At 41.4% G+C, this 20886-nt stretch overlaps 1 protein-coding gene across 6 annotated transcripts in view; it reads left to right on the top strand.

Moving 5' to 3' along the window:
- The window catches only part of ATG5 (autophagy related 5), a 121598-nt gene that overhangs the window by 43727 nt on the left and 56985 nt on the right, over positions 1–20886 (top strand). For all 6 annotated transcript variants that reach the window (XM_073336911.1, XM_073336909.1, XM_073336908.1 and 3 more), the window contains one exon: positions 17535–17629. In XM_073336911.1, the coding sequence (XP_073193012.1) occupies positions 17535–17629 (95 nt within the window). The remainder of the gene's footprint in view (positions 1–17534; positions 17630–20886) is intronic.

The following is a 20886-nucleotide window of genomic DNA, read 5'->3' as shown; positions in this document are numbered from 1 at the left end:
CCTCCTCTCATTCCTGACTGCTCCCCCCAAGGATCCCTGCCCTATGCAACCACCCCTTCTCCCTGTCCCCTGACCGCCCCCGGAACCCCTGCCCCTGATGGCCCCCCGCCGCCCCATCCCCCCTGGGACCTTTGCCCCCATTCAATCCCCCTGTTCCCCCCCCGACCACCCCGCCCCCTATCCACACCCCTGACCACCACCCCAAACTTCCCTGCCCTCTATCTAACCCTCCCTGCCCCCTTACCACACTGCCTGGAGCACCGGTGACTGGCGGCGCTACATCCGCGCCGCCCAGAGCACCAGGACAGGCAGCCGTGCCGCCCAGCTGGAGCCAGCATGCCACCGCGCGTCGCAGATCACCGGGTCAGGCTATGGCTCTGCAGATGCACTGCCTAGCAGGAGCTTGCAGCCTCGCTGCCCAGAGCATTCCGCCAGCAGTGCAGTGAGCTGAGGCTGCGGGGGAGGGGCCAGGGGCTAGCCTCCCAGGCCAGGAACTCAGGGGCCGGGCAGGAGGGTCCTGTGGGCTGGATGTGGCCCACAGGCCGTAGTTTGCCCACCTCTGTTCTAGAGTTTGACTCCGAGATTTTTGGGAAATGGTGCTTCTCATAGATCCATTTAATTAAAGATAGGATTTTCTGATTCAGTTGAAAAGGAAAGCCATAAACTTAAATTCAACAAATTTTTAAGCAAATTTTTCTGATCATCTTCATTAGGAGCTAGCATACAGGGGACTGCAGACAATGGAGTTTGAGAGGGGGAGAAGGAGATCCTCCTGCTGAACGAACAAGGTGTGATTACTAACTTTGGGGTGAGTGAGTTTGTTGGATGTTTGTAGTTTATTTTTCTCTTTCAGATTATTTCAGTTACAGGGTAAGTTAGGATTTTGTGTCTGGGGACTGTTTGAGCCTTTGTTCCCTGGATCAACCTTGGTCATCTTTGATCAACCTCAATCAGCCTTGTGATCACCCTCCCCCTGTGTGATTAATGAGGGCGTAGGGCTGACCTAGGAGAGAAGGCCTTAAAGACCAGAGGTTTCAGAGTAACAGCCGTGTTAGTCTGTATTCGCAAAAAGAAAAGGAGTACTTGTGGCACCTTAGAGACTAACCAATTTATTTGAGCATGAGCTTTCGTGAGCTACATGCTCAAATAAATTGGCTAGTCTCTAAGGTGCCACAAGTACTCCTTTTCTTTTTGCGAAAGACCAGAGGGTAAGCGACAAGGGGAGTTTAAGAGGAAGTTTGTGGGAGGGAGATGTAATAGAATCTCTATGGTTAGGAAGGGCTGCATCATCAACGCTGCTCCTGTCTCCTTCATGTGCACCTCTATCCAGACAGACAACCTAACCATGGATGCCTCTACCCAGATCCTGGTGTGGATTTGCAGAGAATGTGGCTTGCATTTCCCACTCACAGAAAGCCAGGCTGGGGGGACCATCCTGTGTGAAAGGTGCCTGCTGGTGGAATCTCTCAGGAAGGAGGTGAGAGAGCTCCAGGAGGAGGTGGCTAGGCTGAGGAGCATCCGTGCCCATGAGGAATTCCTTGAGAATATTCATATGTAGGCATGCAAGGCTGAGGAAGATATCCAACTACAGAGGATTGCTGTCACATCACCAGGGAGGAGGATATAGCTCTGTCTCAGGGAGGACACTGGCTGCTGATTACTTCTGGCATCAAGCAGTGCTCCACCTACTCCCAACCCACCCACCATGGTGATGGAAAACTGTTATGCTGCTCTGGCAATGAATGATGAGGAATCACCCCCAAAGGTGGAAGCGGAGAAGCCATGTATCCCGAAGGCTGGGAAGATTAAAGCCACCACTCTCAAGAGGAAACATAGGGTAGTGGTGGTTGGTGATCCTCTTCTGAGGGGGACTGAGGCATCCATCTGTTGCCCTGACATGGCAAACCAGGAGATATGCTTCCTGCCAGGGGCCCATATCCGAGACGTTACGGCAGGATTGTCGAGGATCATCCAGCCCTCTGACTACTACCCCATATTACTCATCCATGTGGACACTAACGATACTGCGAGGTATGACCCTCAGCAGATCAGAAATGACTAAAGGGCTCTGGGAGTAAGGGTGAAGCAGTTCGGAGGGCAAGTGGTGTTCTCTTTCATCCTTCCAGTCAAGGGTATTGGCCCAAGCAGAGACAGATGTATTCTCAAGGTGAATGTCTGGCTGTGAGGATGTTGTTGCCAGGAGGGCTCCAGCTTCCTTGTCTTTGGCATCCTGTTCCAGGAAGGAGGACTGCTAAGCAGAGATGGGTGTCACCTATCAAGGAAGGGGAAGAGCATGTTTGGATACAGACTGGCTAACCTAGTGAGGAGAGCTTTAAACTAGGTTTGAAGGGGGCAGGTGACCAAAGCCCACAGATAAGTAAAAAATATGGAGACCTGGGAGAAGGTTTGGAATTTGGAGGGAGCATGGGCTGTTATAGCAGGGATAAGGAAGAGACAAGACAGGAGCGGGGTGTGTGTGTAACAAATTGGTATCTTAGATGTCTATATAGTAATGTGAGAAATATGGGGAATAAGCAGGAAGAACTCGAAATGCTAGTAAATAAACACAACTATGACATAGTTGGCATCACAGAGACTTGGTGGGATAATAAGTATGACTAGAATATTGATGTAGAAGGGTACAGCTTGCTCAAGAAGGATAGGCAAGGAAAAAAGGGAGGAGGTGTTGCCTTATATATTATAAATGTATGCACTTAGACTGAGGTTGAGATGGAAATAGGAGACAGACTTGTTGAAGGTCTCTAGGTAAGGATAAAAGGGGTAAAAAACAGGGTGATGTCATGTTAAGGGTCTACTACAGATCACCTAACCAGGAAGAATAGGTGGATGAGGCTTTTTTTTTTAAAGAACTAACAAAATCATCCAGAGCACAGGACTTTGTGGTGATGGGGGACTTCAACTAGTCAGACATCTGTTGGGAAAATAATACAGCAAGGCACGGATGTATTGGAGATAATTTTTTTTTCTCAGTAGGTGGAGAAAGCTACTAGGGGAGAGGCTGTTCTAGATTTGATTTTGACAAATAGGGAGGAACTGGTTGAGAATTTCAAAGTGGAAGGCAGCCTGGGTGAAAGTGATCATGAAAGGATAGAGTTGATGATTCTAAGGAATGGTAGGAGAGAGAACAGCAAAATAAAGACAATGGATTTCAAGAAGGCAGACTTCAGCAAACTCAGGGAGTTGGTAGGTAAGATCCCATGGGAAGCAAGTCTAAGGGGAAAAACAATTGAAGACAATTGGCAGTTTTTCAAAGAGACGTTATTAAAGACACAAGAGCAAACTATCCCACTGTGTAGGAAAGATAGGAAGTATTGCAAGAGACCACCCTGGCTTAATTAGGAGATATTCAATTATCTAAAACTCAGAAAAGAGTCCTACAAAAAGTGGAAAATGAGTCAAATTTCAAAGGATGAATATAAACAAATAACATTGGACAAAATTAGAAAGGCCAGGGCACAAAATGAGATCAAAGTAGCTAAAGACATAAAGGGTAACAAGAAAACATTCTACAAATACATTAGAAGCAAGAAGAAGACCAAGGACAGGGTAGGCCCATTACTCAATGAGGGGGGGAAAAAAAAGAGAACAGAAAATGTGGAAATGACAGAGGTGCTTAATGACTTCTTTGTTTCGGTTTTCATCAAGAAGGTTGGTGGTAATTGGACATCTAACATAGTGAATGCCAGTGAAAATGAGGTATGATCAGAGGCTAAAATAGGGAACGAACAAGTTAAAAATTACTTAGACAAGTTAGATGTCTTCAAGTCCCCAGGGCCTGATGAAATGCATCCTAGAATACTCAAGGAGCTGACAGAAAGTATTTGAGCCATTAGCAATTATCTTTGAAAAGTCATGGAAGACGGAAGAGATTCCGGAAGACTGGAAAAGGGCAAATATAGTGCCAATTTATAAAAAGGGAAATAAAGACAACCCGGGGAATTACAGACCGGTCAGCTTAACTTCTGTACCCGGAAACATAATTGAGCAAATAATAAAGCAATCGGTTTCCAAACATCTAGAAGATAATATGGTGATAAGTAACAGTCAGCATTGATTTGTCAAAAACAAATTGTCAGACCAACCTGATAGCTTTCTTTGACAGGGTAACAAGCCGTGTGGATGGGGGGAAGCGGTACACGTAGCATTTATTTGAGCATAAGCTTTCGTGAGCTACAGCTCACTTCATCAGATGCAGCATCCGATGAAGTGAGCTGTAGCTCACGAAAGCTTATGCTCAAATAAATTGGTTAGTCTCTAAGGTGCCACAAGTACTCCTTTTCTTGTAGTATACCTTGACTTTAGTAAAGCTTTTGATACTGTCTCGCATGACCTTCTCATAAACGAAGTAGGGAAATGCAATCTAGATGGAGCTACTATAAGGCATAAGGAAAATCATTCCCAAAGAGTAGTTATCAGTGATTCACAGTCATGCTGGAAGGGCATAACGAATGGGGTCCCGCAGGGATCAGTTCTGGGTCCGGTTCTGTTCAATATCTTCATCAATAATTTTGATAAAGGCATAGAGAGTACACTAATAAAGTTTGTGGATGATACCAAGCTGGGAGGGGTTGCAAGTGCTTTGGAGGATAGAATTATAATTCAAAATGATCTGGAGAAATGGTCTGAAGTAAATAGGATGAAATTCAATAAGGACAAATGCAAAGTACTCCATTTAGGAAGGAACAATCAATTGCACACACAAAATGGGAAATGACTGCTTAGGAAGGAGCACTGTGGAAAGGGATCTGGGGGTCATAGTGGATCACAAGATAAATGAGTCAACAGTGTAACATTGTTGCAAAAAAAGTGAACATCATTCTGGGATGTATTAGCAGGAGTTTTGTAAGCAAGGCACAAGAAGTAATTCTTCTGCTCTATTCTGTGCTGATTTGGTCTCAGCTGGAGTTTTATGTCCAGTTTTGGGCACCACATTTCAGAAAAGATGTGGACAAATGGAAGAAAGTCCAGAGAAGAGCAACAAAAATGATTAAAGGTCTAGAAAACATGACCTATGAGGGAAGATTGAAAAAATTGGGTTTATTTAGTCTGGAAAAGAGAAGACTGAGAGGGGACATAACAGTTTTCAAGTACATAAAAGTTTGTTACAAGGAGGAGGGAGAAAAATTCTTCTTAACTGCTGAGGATAGGACAAGAAACAATGGTCTTAAATTGCAGTAAGGCAAGTTTAGGTTGGACATTAGGAAAAACTTCCTAACTGTCAGGCTGGTTAAGTACTGGAATAAATTGCCTAGGGAGGTCGTAGAAACTCCATCATTGGAGATTTTTAAGAGCAGGTTAGACAAACACCTGTCAGGGATGGTCTAGAGATAATACTGAGTCCTACTGTGAGTACCTCTTGAGGTCCTTTCCAGTTCTGTGATTGTCTCAGTCCTATCAAACAATCAGGAAAACACTAGCTTTACATGTCTTTTATTGAGAGCATGATTTAAATTTTAGGCCAACCCAAGTGGTGGTTCTTTTTAGGAGTCTTCCATTAGATTGGCAAAACATAGCGCTGAATGAAAATATTAATTAATATCGCTAAAAAATACAACTAGTGAAAGTTAAAGAGAAAATAAAGGTTTTTTTAGTATAACACTTTAAAAAGCTGTGATTATTGTGATTGGTTTATAGAAAACAGTAATTATTCTATGATTCTTTACCTTCAGTGTTCCTCCGATCCACCTCTGTGCCTTCTGCAACTTCTGTGTTCAAGTATTTGGGAGACAAATACAAATTGAGGGCTCTTTAAAAAAAAATATTCTGTAAAACTACTATATTACTTTACTTTTTATTGCTTCCTTCTTCTTCCTACAGTGTTAGTCAGTTGTCTGAGGCATGGCAAGAGAAGCTGGAACAGGTTAATGAAATGGTATCTTAAAGCTTTCCTTTTTTGCCATTTCAGGTTTGTCTTTAAAATATTATATCAGTGTGTTTTGTTGCTGAAATGTTTGAATGGTGTTGGTTATCCATTACTAAAATTCTTGGACTTTCGTGACTGTTTTCCTCATGTGCCTGATTTTGTGTTTTTTCTTTTTTAGAAGTATTTTTCTCATATCACATTTTTCTTTAGAACTTAATATTTTATCATTTCAAGACATGGTAGTTGGGGTGTTCTATGGAACAATAATCAAATTCCTTTATTTGGCCTAGCTTAACAGCTGCTAAGATGTGTCATTGTTTGGCCATAACATAAGCCTTGTTACACTCCGTATTTAAGTAATAAGATGTGTGTTTTCATATAGGAGCAATGGGAAGAAGTACAGTTGCTGTTTCTACTTAAAGAAAAAAGTATACTTTGGCCTGATGCCTTGCATATCCTCACTTGAGCTTCATCTAGATACACTGATGACCTAGAAGGGGAAAATATATGGCCAGTTTCTAATGCAATAAAACAGAACACTTACAGTGAAACTTCAATACATGAGCTTGTACATTAAGTGAAGATAATTACAGAGGTTGTATCCTACTTACATCTGAAAAAAAAATTATCTTCAGGGCTTGACAATCAGGAGAATGTAATGTGCTGCTGTGTCAAATAATTTTTCAAAGTAAATGACCCATTAACATAGTTAAATGCCTGCAACAAATTGACTTGAATCTTATCAATAACATTGTGTTATGACCTCTTCCTCCCAAAAAAGTAGTTGTGGAACATTATTCAGAAAACTAAAGTAATATAACACTGAAGTTCACTAACTTCTAAATCCTCCATGTAATGTTGTTAATTTTTTCCCTACTCTTTATCTTCTGTTTTGCCTGTTCTGTGTTCATTTCTGTTTTTTTCTGCCTCTTATCACCATCTCTGTTGCTGAAAATTTCTTATCACTCTTCCTAATCTGTTTTGTTTCCCATTTCCCACAAGGCTCATTTTTAAATTTTGTCAGGACAAGTTCTTTAACCCATACCTAGTTTTCTCCCGGATAGCCTTGTCTCCCTAATCCTTCTATCTCACTGCCTATTCCCACAAAAATACTTCCTTCTTGTTAGGTTTCTTTTCCTCTTCCCTCCATCCCTGTCTGGACTTGTGTTTCCCATATGTATACTCTCTCTCCTCCTTTGCATTGTCAACAAAAGAAAAGCAAAAACTTTGATATTATACAAATTCAAGTTTTAAAATTTTCAGAAGGAAAACTATTTAAAGAATGAACTCTTTTCCACAATAAGCCATTCTCTGTTAGGAAGGCCGTTCTCTGTAACCTGTCTGGAATAGAGCAACGTCACTTTCCCTTGTAACAATAATTCAGATAATTATGTTTGTAACACATTTTCAAGCTGCTATTGCTTGTTGGCCATTTGTATCTTGTCTACAGTATACCAGCAGTTTTACTGTTCTTTGTAGATGTGATAGATCAAAGGCCTCTACATCTTATGTTCCTAAAACATTTGTAAATGGCCTCCAGAGAGATATAAAATTATATGAGAGTTCTTTGTCCTCTGGAACTGTGCCTGTTTCATTGTGATAAATGCCTGGGAGGAGGAATTTAAAAGTTAAACTGCCTTCTTTTTTTTTTTAAAGCCATGTTACTACACACTCTAATTTTAAACAGTGCTTTAAAGTTTTCCTTATTTATATTAGGTGTCTTGTTTGCAGTTTGGACGTGAAGAATTGTGATTCTTCAGCTTGGCTGCTCAAATTGATCCCAAAGGCACAGTTTCAGTCTGCAGTAAAGTCCTAATCCCTTATTTACTTTAGTTAAAAATAATTTTCCAATAAATAGGCATAATTTAGGTAATTTAACCATAAGATGGCACCTTTAATATCAAGGTGTTATAGGCTTGTGAATTTCATGACGTTTATTTAATATTAACTTAATTTCAATGTATTTTGAGTTTGCATGTTTAAAACCAAATTCACAGTTGAATAACTATATGCATGGGAAGCCTTCCTGTGTTGCTCTGTAAGGTCACTACTCTCTCCACTTACTTTCAGATCTCTTTTTCAATACCTGCCTCTTCTGTGATGCTTATAAGAGATCAACCAATTTAATAATGGATTGATGGACACATGGCATTAGTTAGTATTTACTTTAGAGGTCATCCCCTAAAGAATGAATGCCATGTATTAATGTAAAGAAGCAACAGTTTATTCCCATTATAAATGTTTGGTGAAAGCTCTGTCAGTCAGCCCCATAAGATGGGATATGAAATCTATATTGTTGTGTAACACCATTTGCATCTATTTCTCTGTAGTTATTTAGCCTGAATCTTTTACCATGGAACAAATTACCTTCTAGTTCTCCATAGCAGATCATTGTCACCTAATACCTGGAAGTAGTCTGGAAATACCTGCAAACTTGCCAACTTCTCCAAACAGTGAGTTCACATTGCAGTGCTCAGAGGTATCATCTGGACAATTTTATTTACTTACTTGGATTTCTTCAGTAATAAAACAGTTGGCAAGAGGTCAACATATCGTGGGGACTTTTCCATAAAAAAAAAGTGATTGTAAGGCTCCTTTATGAAAAAGAAAAAACACTTCTGTTTTCTACTTATGGCAGTGTAAAGCTAAAAGTGAAAGTCTTCTCCATACTTACATAACAAATATCTTGTCAGTATTCAGATATACTTTGTTAGACTGAAAAGGGTAACAGCTAGACAGTAGTCCCAGATAGGCAGGGCAAATTTTTATCTCTAACTCTTCCTATGCTCCATTACCAAAACAGCAGCAGCATCATGACTGTTGGTTGTTTGGCTCTGCATTTTTATGATACAAGAACACTGAATGATTTTGGCATATTACAGAGGGATCCTTCAATAGCCAAGCCACGAAAGAACTACCAACTTTAAATTAAATGTTAATTTTATATATAATATAATGTAAATGTGGTTGATAAAGGATAAGTTTTAAATGTAGTGCTTCTAGAATGTTTGCTTTATGTATGAGGTATTCTGGATAAAAAGAGCTCTTCACATATATAATATGACTGTTTGGCTGAGCAATTTAAAGTGATTTATAAAGTGTTTGTAACTAGTCCAACAGTGTTAGAGCTACAACGGTAGGACTGGTGTTGACTTTGGAGAAGGCTACTTCCCCTCTTCCCAGGTAGAGGCAATGTGTGCTAGGGGTCTGATCAATGGGAAAGGTAGGTATTTTTGATAGGCAGGGTAGATACCATTTTACCACATTAACTTCTAGGCATAATTCCATAGGATTGTTTGCGTTATGTAGTTTCAGAGCTAATTTGTCAATAGGAGCATCTCATGGTCTGTTGTTCAGCTGGCATCTTAACAGTCTGATTGATTTGTAATGGTTCTACCAAATACTTATGATTACACATTGCTGGTATGATTTATGTTGTCCATGGATGTGCAGTAGAAGGAACATAAATGCAATTTAGTTGCTTGTGAAAGAGTGAATTGAGTGACATGGAAGGTGCAATCCTTTATTTCTACAACTAGTAGAGCTGTGACAGCAATGGTATAAATTTCATAATTGTGGGTCACCGATGCCTCAAACTTGTGTTAGAGGAGCCACTCCCAAAATGACTGCATGTCTCCATGAACTTTGGATCCTGGGCACCTCTACTAAGACTGTCAAAAGACAATTAAATGTTGTGTACTGTGGACAATTGTACACTAGCTTCGATCACCACCTGATTTCACATAAGCCAACTGTGATGGGTAGGGCAGGGGTTGATGCAGGCCAAGGTAGAGGCAGGGAGGTGGGTCATCTGGTCTCATTGCTTCCTGCATTTGTGTTATACATGAGGTCAGACTAGATGATCACAACAGTTCCTTCTGGCCTTCGTATCTGTTAATGGTAAACAGAATTTGCTTGAAGAATACAGGAGGCTGGGAGGGGAGGGAAGTGCTCTCTGGCCTTGTCTACACTACCGCAGTAAGTCAACCTAAGTTACATTACTGTTGACGTAGCTTAGGTCGACTTACTGCGGTGTGTACACCGCGCTGCATTGACAGGAGATGCTCTCCCGTTGACTTACCTTAATCTTCTCGTTCCGGTGGAGTACTGGAGTCAACCGGAGAGCGCTCTATCAATTTAGCGTGTCTTCACTAGACACGCTAAATCGACCCTGCTGCATCGATCGCTTAGTGATGTTACTTTAAAGGGCTGGAACCGATTGAGGGGGAAACGTCTGCTGGATGGAGACTTCCATGCCATGATATCCATCAGGTGACAACTTTTTGAGTCTCTAGCAACTACATTGGAGTCAAAATAGTGAATTTATATAAGGTGAAAGGCTTTGAATCCCTTTACTATTTCTCCTGAGCCACTCATACCGAAATGCTGTTTCAGTTTTGAACTGTCAGATTGCTGGGTTGAGCAAGGTAGATTACTAACAGCTGTGATAAGGTAGTATGCATCTGCATTAACACATGTCTGTAACATATCTCCACTGTTTGTCTTACAATACTGAGACCCAGAATGCTGCTTTGGTATTTTGCAGTTAATTTTTGCTATTAGAAGAGGTAATAGCTTTAAAACTGAAGAATTGAACAAATGTTTTATCCAAACTACAGATTTAATAGAATCGTACAAATGTATGGTTGCAGTGGACCTTGAGAGATCATCCCACTGTCAAGGTTCCTTCCCCACTCTGAACGGTAGGGTACAGATGTGGGGACCTGCATGAAAAACCTCCTAAGCTTATCTTTACCAGCTTAGGTCAAAACTTCCCCAAGGTAGAAAATATTCCACCCTTTGTCCTTGGATTGGCCGCTACCACCACCAAACAAATACTGGTTACTGGGGAAGAGCTGTTTGGAATCGTCTTTCCCCCCAAATACTTCCCAAAACCTTGCACCCCACTTCCTGGACAAGGTTTGGTAAAAAGCCTCACCAATTTGCCTAGGTGACTACAGACCCAGACCCTTGGATCTTAAGAACAATGAACAATCCTCCCAACACTTGCACCCCCCCTTTCCTGGGAAATGTTGGATAAAAAGCCTCACCAATTTGCATAGGTGACCACAGACCCAAACCCTTGGATCTGAGAACAATGAAAAAGCATTCAGTTTTCTTACAAGAAGACTTCTAATAGAAATAGAAGTAAAGAAATCCCCTCTGTAAAATCAGGATGGTAGATACCTTACAGGGTAATTAGATTCAAAACATAGAGAATCCCTCTAGGCAAAACCTTAAGTTACAAAAAAGATACACAGACAGAAATAGTCATTCTATTCAGCACAATTCTTTTCTCAGCCATTTAAAGAAATCATAATCTAACACGTACCTAGCTAGATTACTTACTAAAAGTTCTAAGACTCCATTCCTGGTCTATCCCCGACAAAGACAGCATATAGACAGACAGAGACCCTTTGTTTCTCTCCCTCCTCCCAGCTTTTGAAAGTATCTTGTCTCCTCATTGGTCATTTTGGTCAGGTGCCAGTGAGGTTACCTTTAGCTTCTTAACCCTTTACAGGTGAGAGGAGCTTTCCCCTGACCAGGAGGGATTTCAAAGGGGTTTACCCTTCCCTTTATATTTATGACACCCACCCATGCCACTGTGCTGAAGCAGGGACAAGTATGCCTAGACTGACCCAGACAGTTGTTTGTCTAACCTGTTTCTAAAAACCTCCAATAATGGGAATTCCAAAAACTCCCTTGGTAACCTATTCCAGTACTTGACTATCCTTATAGTAAAACATTTTCCCTCATATCTAATTTAAATATCCCTTGCTGCAGATTAAGATTACTTGTTGTCCTTCCTTTAGTGGACATTGAAAACTGTTGATCACTGTCCTCTGTATGACAGTCCTTAGCATAGTTTACTCCTGGGGGAATTTTGTGACACTGTGTGTGTGCAGAATTCATGTCCCCCATGGATTTCTTTGCTTACCCACAGAAACTGACTGGGAAGTAAAGGGAAGCTGCAAGAGCAGTCACACGCACCTCCCCAGCAGCGCAGGCGCATTGCTTTGGGTGCCTGGAGCAGTTGGGCTCTGCGACGTCATAAGTTACCATCAGCAAAGCGAGGCAGCAAGAAGAGCTCTACCTCTTCTCACCTGGTACTGAAGAAGCCAGCTTGGGCTCCATGTGGACTTCGCTCAGAGCAGTTGAGATCTATGATACCATCAACTCCCTCAGCCACTATTACTTTGTTGCGTGCCGTGGACACAGTACTGGCAACACTCTTGATACCTCAAGGAAAGCTAAATTCCTGAGACCTTGCTGTGTCTGAGATGCCCAACTCACTTGCTTGGCTCCGATATGCTCCAAGGACTTGCAGGTCTCCGGACATTCGAATGGTACTGACTGTTTCATCTCCTCTTTCTTCCAATGCTCCACCGCTACAGAGTGATTTGGAAGAGGAGAATTCTGATGAAGATCTTGTCTTGGTCTCCCAAATATCTGTGCAAGGTTCTTCTCTCCATTCTATAGAAGCTCTTTTCCAGAGGTCTCTGAGGAGATTGGTATCACTCGTGATACACCCAGACTTGCTGGTATGACCACCCATAGATGCCCCCAACCATGCAATATACGCCACCTCCTTAGCCATACTAGGACCTTTGGGCAGCCTATCGCCAGCAATTCTCTAGCGTGTTGAGCACCACCCACCAAAGAAATAGTCTTCATCATCCTCCCTCTCTAGGAGATGAGACCTCAGGAAGAAACCTTTGAGAAACAAAAAGCTAGGGCTGATGAAGATGTCTCTCCACCAGCCAACAGCTCTTCTTCATCCCTGAATGAAGCAGTTATGCCACCTCTTCCATTCCTGGTGAAAGATTTCAAGCAGTTTCAGGACCTTCTCAAAAAAATTGTGGATTCTTTGCCGATCCCTCTTGAGGAGGTTAAAGAATCACATCAGAAGCTGCTTGACCTTCTTTATGCAACTTCATCTGCCTGCATTGCCTTGCCTATTAACCTTCGCAGGGTCCAGTGGGGCCTCAATATCTATCTGGCACATCTCAGCCACAATTCCACCTACATCCAAGAGAGTGGATAAGAAATACTATGTTCTATCAGAAGACTCAGAATTTTTATTTTCTCATCTCTCTTCTAACTCTTTGGTGGTTTATATGTTTAATGAACATGGGAGGCAGCACCAACCGAAATCTACGCACTACGACAAGGATCATAGTAAGCGCCTTTACCTGTTTTGGTAGAAAAATTTTATGCATCAGCTACCAGGCATTAATAGTGAAATACAATCATACCAAGCTGAACTCATTTGTTGAGCATCAACCAGCAGAACATAGAGCAATTCCAGGCAATTATTGCAGAAGGCCCGCTGCTCACCAGAACATCTCTGCATATCTCCCTCGATGCTGCTGATACTGCTGCCTGTTTGATTTCTACAGCGGTAGTTGTGAGAAGTGCTTCCTGGATCCAGCTCTCAAGATTTCCGAAGGCGGTCCAAAATATTGGTTGAAGATATCCCTTTTGATGGTACTAATCTGTTTGACAGCACAGATTAATCTGCACCCGTTAAAGGACTCCAGGGCTACTTTTTGTTCACTTGATCTATAACCTGCCCACAAGAGAGAGTTTACTAAGTCCCAGATGGTGCAAAGATCCTGTCCTGCTCAATTCTTAAGTCCCAGAGATCATATGAACCTCAACACCAGAGACAGAGATTCCAGAGAAGAAAACAACCCACTTCTCAACCTTCAACCTCACAGACTCCCACCTCAAAGCACCCATTTTGACAGGATGGTTGAGGTCCTGAGTTACCATCTCCATTCTTACCAGCTGAATTGATTCTCCAGCCTTCCTCTTTTTGGTGGCCACCCTTATTGCTTCCAGCAGGCTTGGAAGTCACTCACTATGGACAAGTATAATCTGGAGATCATTTTCACAGGGTACTCCATCCACTTTGGTTCTCTTCCATCTGCCAGTCCCCGTTCCCCATCCCTCTTCACAGGCCACTCTCATGAGAACTTGCTATGACAGGAAAAAGACTCTCTCCTACTCCAGGGTGCTATAGAACTGGTTCCTGTGCAGCAGAGAGGGAAGGGGTTTTATTCTGGGTATTTCCTGGTTCCAAAAAAGGATGGCAGTTGGAAGCCTATCCTAGATTTAAGGCCTACTCAACACCTTTATGAAGGCACAAAAATTCTAGACACCTACCATAGGACAGATAAACACCTAAAGAAACCTCTCTGTACATCAACTTCCTGGAACACAGGGCAGTCAGATACACCTGTCTCCAGTTTCTACCACTAATCGGGGCAAACAGATAAAGCTCATAATGGAGAACATGCATGAAAAGCCATGTGTTTAGATGTGGTATCAAAGTATTTCATTTGTGCACTTCACACAGGCTGTGCCCTTGCTGCCTGACATTGAAACAGCACCACTGCTCCACTGACCTCAAATTTAAGTTAATTCCTCTTACAGCTTGTAGCAATATCTTGATTTTAGTAAAGCTTTTGACACAGTCCCACATGACATTCTCTTAAGCAAAGGAAGAAAATGTGATCTAGATAAAATTATAAGGTGAGTGAAAAACTGGTTGAAAGACTGTACTCAAAGAGTAGTTATTAGGGGTCAGTGCTTGGTCCAGAGCTATTCAATATATTCTTTAATGGCTTGGATAATGGAGTGGAGAGTATGCTTATAAAATTAGCAGATGACACCCAGGTGGAAGGGGTTGCAAGCACTTTGGAGGACAGAAATGAAATTCAAAACAACTTTGACAAATTGGAGAACTGGTCTGAATTCAACAAGATGAAATTCAATAAAGACAAAGGCAAAGTACTACACTTAGGAAGGAAACAAATCAAATACACAACTACAAAATGGGGAATAACTGGCTAAGTGGTAGTGACGGAAAAGATCTGGGGCTATAATGGATCACAAATTAAATGAGAATCTGCAGTGTTATGCAGCTGTGAAAAAGGCTAACATCATTCTGGGGTGTTTTAACGGCAGTGTCATATGTAAGACACAGGAGGTAATTGTCCTGCTCCATTCAGCACTGGTAAGGCCTCCTAAGGAGTACTGTGTCCAGTTCAGGGAAACTCACTTTAGGAAGGATGTGAACAAATTGGGGCAAGCCCAGATAAGAGCAACAAAAATGATAAAAGGTTTAGAAAACCTGACTTATGCGAAAAAGTTGTGGAATCCCCATTGTTGGAGATAATGAGAAACAGGACAAACACCTGTCAGGGATGGTCTAGGCCAGCATTTCTCAAATGCGGTCACTGCGACTGCATTCGGCCACCAGGGGCTTTTTTTGTGGCCACAGCCTCCTGGGCGATGATTGCAGGGGTGGGTGCAAGCAGTGTCCCCTTCTGCGGGACTGCCAGCAGGGGTTGGGCCCTGTCTCCCTCTGGAGTCAGAAACGCTGGAAGAGCAGACAGCTGGTGTGAGTTCCCCACCTTCCTGGGGCCAGTGGGGCTCGGGCTTCCAGCCTCAGCACTGGGGTAGTGGCAGCAAGCTCGACCATGGAGCGGTGGGCTCTGGTCCCTGGGTGCAGGGATTCAGCTTGGCCCCTGGGCTTCACGTGCTGGCCTCGAGCTTGCCACCCCTCCCATCACCGCTGGCTCCTGCTGCCTTCTCCAGCCCCTAAGCCGCCTCCCCATCGCACCTGGCCTCTGCTGACTCCTCTGGTCCACCCATCCATTGCCCCTGACCCCTACTGCCTCCCTATCCACCTCCCCATTCAGGGCTTAATTTGTCCCCCAGCTTGCTGGGGCTGAGTAAATTTGCTGTGGAAAGTGATATTTGTATTTTTGTTAATATATCTTTTCACTGTCTCCCTGCTAGCAAGCAAGTCTGCTTCTGTGAAAAATATTAACAAACACACACATACCACTTTTCACAACAGCAGACTTGCTAGCTAGCAAGTCTAAAACAAAAAAGCAGCCCAAAAAAGGAAAAGTAACAGCAGCAGCAAAAGACAAGAACACGAAAAGCACCTTATTTTTGTTTCTATTCTGTTTCGGTCCAGTAAAGAATAGACACAACAGTACATTATCTTGATTACTGAGTTTGAAAAAAAAAGCCCTACATAAATAAAGTACGATTTGGATATGTATATGTGCATTTCCCCCCCTAAAATTAAGTATTTTAGGAAAAATTGTCAGAGCAGCACCAGCAAGAGTGGGTGGCCGCACTTTGAGGCCACCAAAAAATTTGTTGAGCGAACCCCTGGACTCTAGGTTTACTTGATCCTGCATCAGCACAGGAGCTGGTCTTGATAATTTCTTGAGGTCCCTTCCAGCCCTATGTTTCTATGATTCTATAATATGTATCAATCATTGGTAGCTTGTTCAGGATACAGATAAACCTTTTTTGCCTGGATTGAACCACAGCAATCATATTATGCCTGTCTAATTTTATTTACTTTGGTTACCTGTAACATGTTGGATTTAAAAAAAAAAATAAAAAAAGTAGACCTTGACTGTATCTGAGATCCAGTTGAGCATTGTTGCATTGGGTATGTGTGATAAGATACAACATATATGCCTTAAGAGAGCCATCTGTTGTGTCTTAGGTTGGCAGTTGATCACGACTTTGTGGGCCCCTAGAGCACTGATGTCTCTCTATCTCTGTCTACTTCTTAATAACAAACCTGTCTCAATTTTAAAGGTTTTTTTCAGTATGAGCGTGATTAGCTCCCCACATGTCATCTCCCTCCTCCCCTTCCTTTTTTTGGTATTTGTTCTGCTTGGTTGATATTATCTGAATATCCTCTTTGCCCTTTTAAAGTGCTTTCCTTATCCTATTTTAATTAAGACATTTGTTTTACATATTTTAATGCTATTGTGTTGCACGGCACTCAGTGTGCTTTGGCAGAGACGGAATGTATGCTCTCTGAAACTACTTCATTGTTTCTGATATTACCAACATTAAAACCAGTTAACTTTTAATATAAATTACTATGTATAATATACAAAAATTGATGTGTGTATGTTGAACATATTAAACGTTTACTTTTATTTTCAGGTTGTTCCATCAAAATGTTACACATTTCTTCTGAGATTTCGCTGTTTACAAGTGCTTCCATATTTACCAGAGTACCAGAGCAGATTATCCTAAAAGACCTTCTCTAACTGCAAATGTCAAGAGACAAAAATAAATTTTGTCTCCATGTTGCTGCTTCTGCTCTTAGGTCTCCTGTACTTTGCACCTGATTTTTCCTCTCAAGTTAAAAAAGCTGTTAAATATGAAAAAATGGGTAGCAGAGAGCAGTAGTAGCAGAGAGCATTAGCAATATCTGCTTCTGGTTGAAATAGCAGCATTCTTAATGCTGTGTTACACAGTATTTCTCTACCCTTGGAAGAAGCAGAGTGAAATGAAATCAATTTTTCTTTAGTTTCTGACAAGTCATCACATTGTGACTGTGGTGGCACAACATAGATTACCTGCTCTATGTTTATTTTCAGCAGTGTGGGAGGGCAATTCCCCTTCTTGAGACTATATAGGGAACAAGAATTATGGGGGAAAAAACCTACTCACAGGCAAAAATTCTGTGATAAAAGGGTTTTAGATGCTTCACTTTCCTGTGTGTATGATTGTGCCTATCATATTTTGTGTATTTTTTTCCGTAAAGAAGCATATACGTTATTAATGCTAATAATTAATACAACTCTTACTTTCACAGACAAATTTGACCAATTTTGGGCCATAAATCGGAAACTCATGGAGTATCCTCCAGAAGATAGTGGATTTCGCTACATCCCATTTAGAATATATCAGGTAGGAGACAACATGAAAAGCCTCATGTTTTACAAAACTGTTGTCATGCTGAGATCTGTCAAATGTAATGGAAGTAAACCATATGGAATGATAAGTCCACTTACTTTTAGCTGGAAAGTAGAATTAGGTGGTCTGTTTCCTCACATTTGCTGGGCTGTTCAGTTGCATGAATTAACTGAGGAAATAGAAGAAAGTCCATAGAGCTTGTTACTCTCACTTGATCCTAATAAGTAATTGCTGCTCATTGTGCCAGAAATAGGTGCACAATACACAAAAGTATGCTAAGTGCTTTACAGACAAATAAAACAAAATACTAGCCTATGTGTTTACATTCATAACTCTGCTAGACACTAAAAATCATGGTCTTAATAAAGTGACTTGATTTATGACTTAATGCAACAATCTGTAACCCATTAACCCCCATTTTTTGTCCTTTGATTACAGAGGGGTTATTGGATCACTTCATCTTGAATGGTCTCTTACAATAAGTGTTAACTACCTGTGCTAAACGATAGGTTCCACCTTGTATTTAGCTGTCACAAAGGGCTTGTCTACATATAAAGTACTGAAGCAGCACAGGTGCACCTCTTTAGTGAAGAAGCTACTATGCCGATGAGAGAGCTTCTCCTGACAGTGTAGTTAACCCACCTCCACGAGAGTTGGTAGCTATGTTGCTCTCCTGTTGACATCGTGGTGTCTCCACTGGAAGTTAGGTTGGTATAATTATGTTGCTCAGGGTTGTGGATTTTTCACACCCCTGAGCTATGTAATTACAGTAGAACACCAGAGTTATGAACTGACCAGTCAACCCCACACCTCATTTGGAACCAGAATTACGCAATCAGGCAGCATTAAAGATGACCAAAAAAAAAAAGGCAAATACAGTACCATGGTAAATGTAAACTTTAAAAAAAAAAAAAAAAAGGGAAAGCAACATTTTTCTTCTGCATAGTAAAGTTCCAAAGCTGTATTAAGTCAATATTCAGTTGTAAACTTTTTTGAAAAAAAAAACATAATGTTTTGTTCAGAGTTACAAACAGCCTCCATTCTCGAGGTGTTCATAACTCTAAGGTTCTACTGTATAGCAATGTTAGTTTGTAAGACTTAGGGTATGTTTACACTACAAAATTTAAGTCAACCTAAGTTACATTGACGTACAACCATCTAAGTAATTCAATTGGTCCTTGTGTCGGTGGTGCATGTCCTCACCAGGAGTGCTTGCACTGGTTTAACTGTCAGTGTTGGGCATTGTGGAAATGCTTCTGAAAGACAACAACAGTTGATGTAAGCGCCGCAGTGTCTATATTAACACTGCGTCAACCTGACTACATCAGCTTAAGTGCTATGCCTCTCGCAGAGATGAAGTTAAGTCGGTGTAGTGGGTAAGTAACATCAGTGGGAGCTACATTTTAGTGTGGATGCTTACCGAGTTAGGTCATTATGAACTGACTTATGTCGACCTAACTGTGTAGTGTAGACCAGGGATCAGCCTCTGAGTACCTTTCCCAAACCTGAATAAGAGCTCTCTGTAGCTCAAAAGCTTGTCTCTTTCACCAGCGGAAGTTGGTCTAATAAAAGATATTACCTCACCCACTTTGTCCCTCTTATAGACAAATAAGAAATGATCCCTACTTGAAGAACTTTCTGTAATATCTGCCCTTGAAGGCTCCACTGTACACAAAACAGCCAGAGTTCACCCTCAACTGAAGAGCTTGAGGCAAGCATTTCAGGAGGAACGTTTTCCTCAGCCTCTGGAGAAGCATCATCTTATTTTCTGTCATTATAGGCCCCATGAGAGAGCAAGTGGGATAGGTATTGTCGTTGAAAAATTACTCACCTTGCTAATTTCACTTAGAACATCTGTTGCTCCTATCTGTTCTAATCACGCTACTTTATTTTGAAAAGACAAGTTTTAACACAATAAAATACTACTTAACTATTCTTATAGCATACTTAGTATGTGAATGTAATGTGTAATATTGAAAAAGGTGCAAATTTAAGTAAGCTCAAAAAGGAATTGAATTAGGTTTTTAGAAATTTTCAGTGATGCATTTTTTATCTCTGTGATATCTGGTAGTATGGAACTGCCCTGCTACTATTGCAGGAGTCAGAAAATTTTTTGTAGCTCATATAGCGAGCAAAGCTTATACTAGTCAAAGCTAAGCTAGTCAATGACATTGGGTCTACCTCCCAGCTTGTAAAGACAAGAGCAACCCACACTTAGGGCATGTCTACACTTACCTCTGGAGCGATTGATCCAGCAGGGGTCGATTTATCACGTCTAGTGAAGATGCGATAAATCGATCGCCGAGTGCTCTCCCGTCAACTCTGGTACTCCACCGGAGCTAGAAGCGTAGGCTGAGTCAACGGGGCAGCGGTCGACCTACTGCAGTGAAGACACCGCGGTAAGTAGGTCTAAGTACGTTGACTTCAGCTACGTTATTCACGTAGCTGAAGTTGCATAACTTAGATTGATCCCCTCTCTGTCCCCACCAGCATAGACCAGGCCTCAGATTTTTGCACACTAAAAAGTAGCAGAGAGTAGTTCTTTGTTAAAGTGTAAAATTGTAAATCGTGGTGGCTGATTCAGAATTAAAAGTTCCTCCTTTTGCAGACTATGCAAAAATTGTTTAAAGACTGTCTATATACTCTAGTCAGTCTGTTTTATAAACCCCTTCATGTTAAATTACACATTTACCTATCAGAGAGGTAGCTGTGTTAGTCTGGATCTGTAAAAGCGGCAAAGAGTCCTGTGGCACCTTATAGACTGACAGACATATTGGAGCATAAGCTTTTGTGGGTGAATACCCACTTCGTCGGAACGACTATACTGAGACAGAGCAATAGTCCATCTAGCCCAGTATCTTTTCTTCTAACAGCGACCAATGACAGGTGCTTCACAGGGAATGAACAGAACAGGCCATCATCGAGTGATCGGTCCCTTTTCATAAAACAAAATGTAAAATGAGTTTGTCCATTTTCTGCTGTTTGCATTGTATGATGATTAATAAATTGAAAAGCAGATTGGAGAATGTATGGGATATTAATTCGGTGCTTCTAAATTTAATGAATGACTAATTGAGTAAATTAGTTGCTTTTTATTTTTAGTTCCAGAAATGTTGGTTTATAGAATGTTTAGACTAGATTTAGAGACCATAGCTACATTTAGGGATCATCAGAATCTTTGAGAATTCTCCTTATCTCCATTCCTCAACTCCAAACCTATCTGCAATATCTATGTTTATTTCTAATGTAAG

This window comes from Lepidochelys kempii, chromosome 3, assembly GCF_965140265.1.
Source record: "Lepidochelys kempii isolate rLepKem1 chromosome 3, rLepKem1.hap2, whole genome shotgun sequence".
NCBI classification, from domain to species: Eukaryota; Metazoa; Chordata; order Testudines; family Cheloniidae; genus Lepidochelys; species Lepidochelys kempii.
This window is presented reverse-complemented; position numbering and strand designations above follow the sequence as displayed.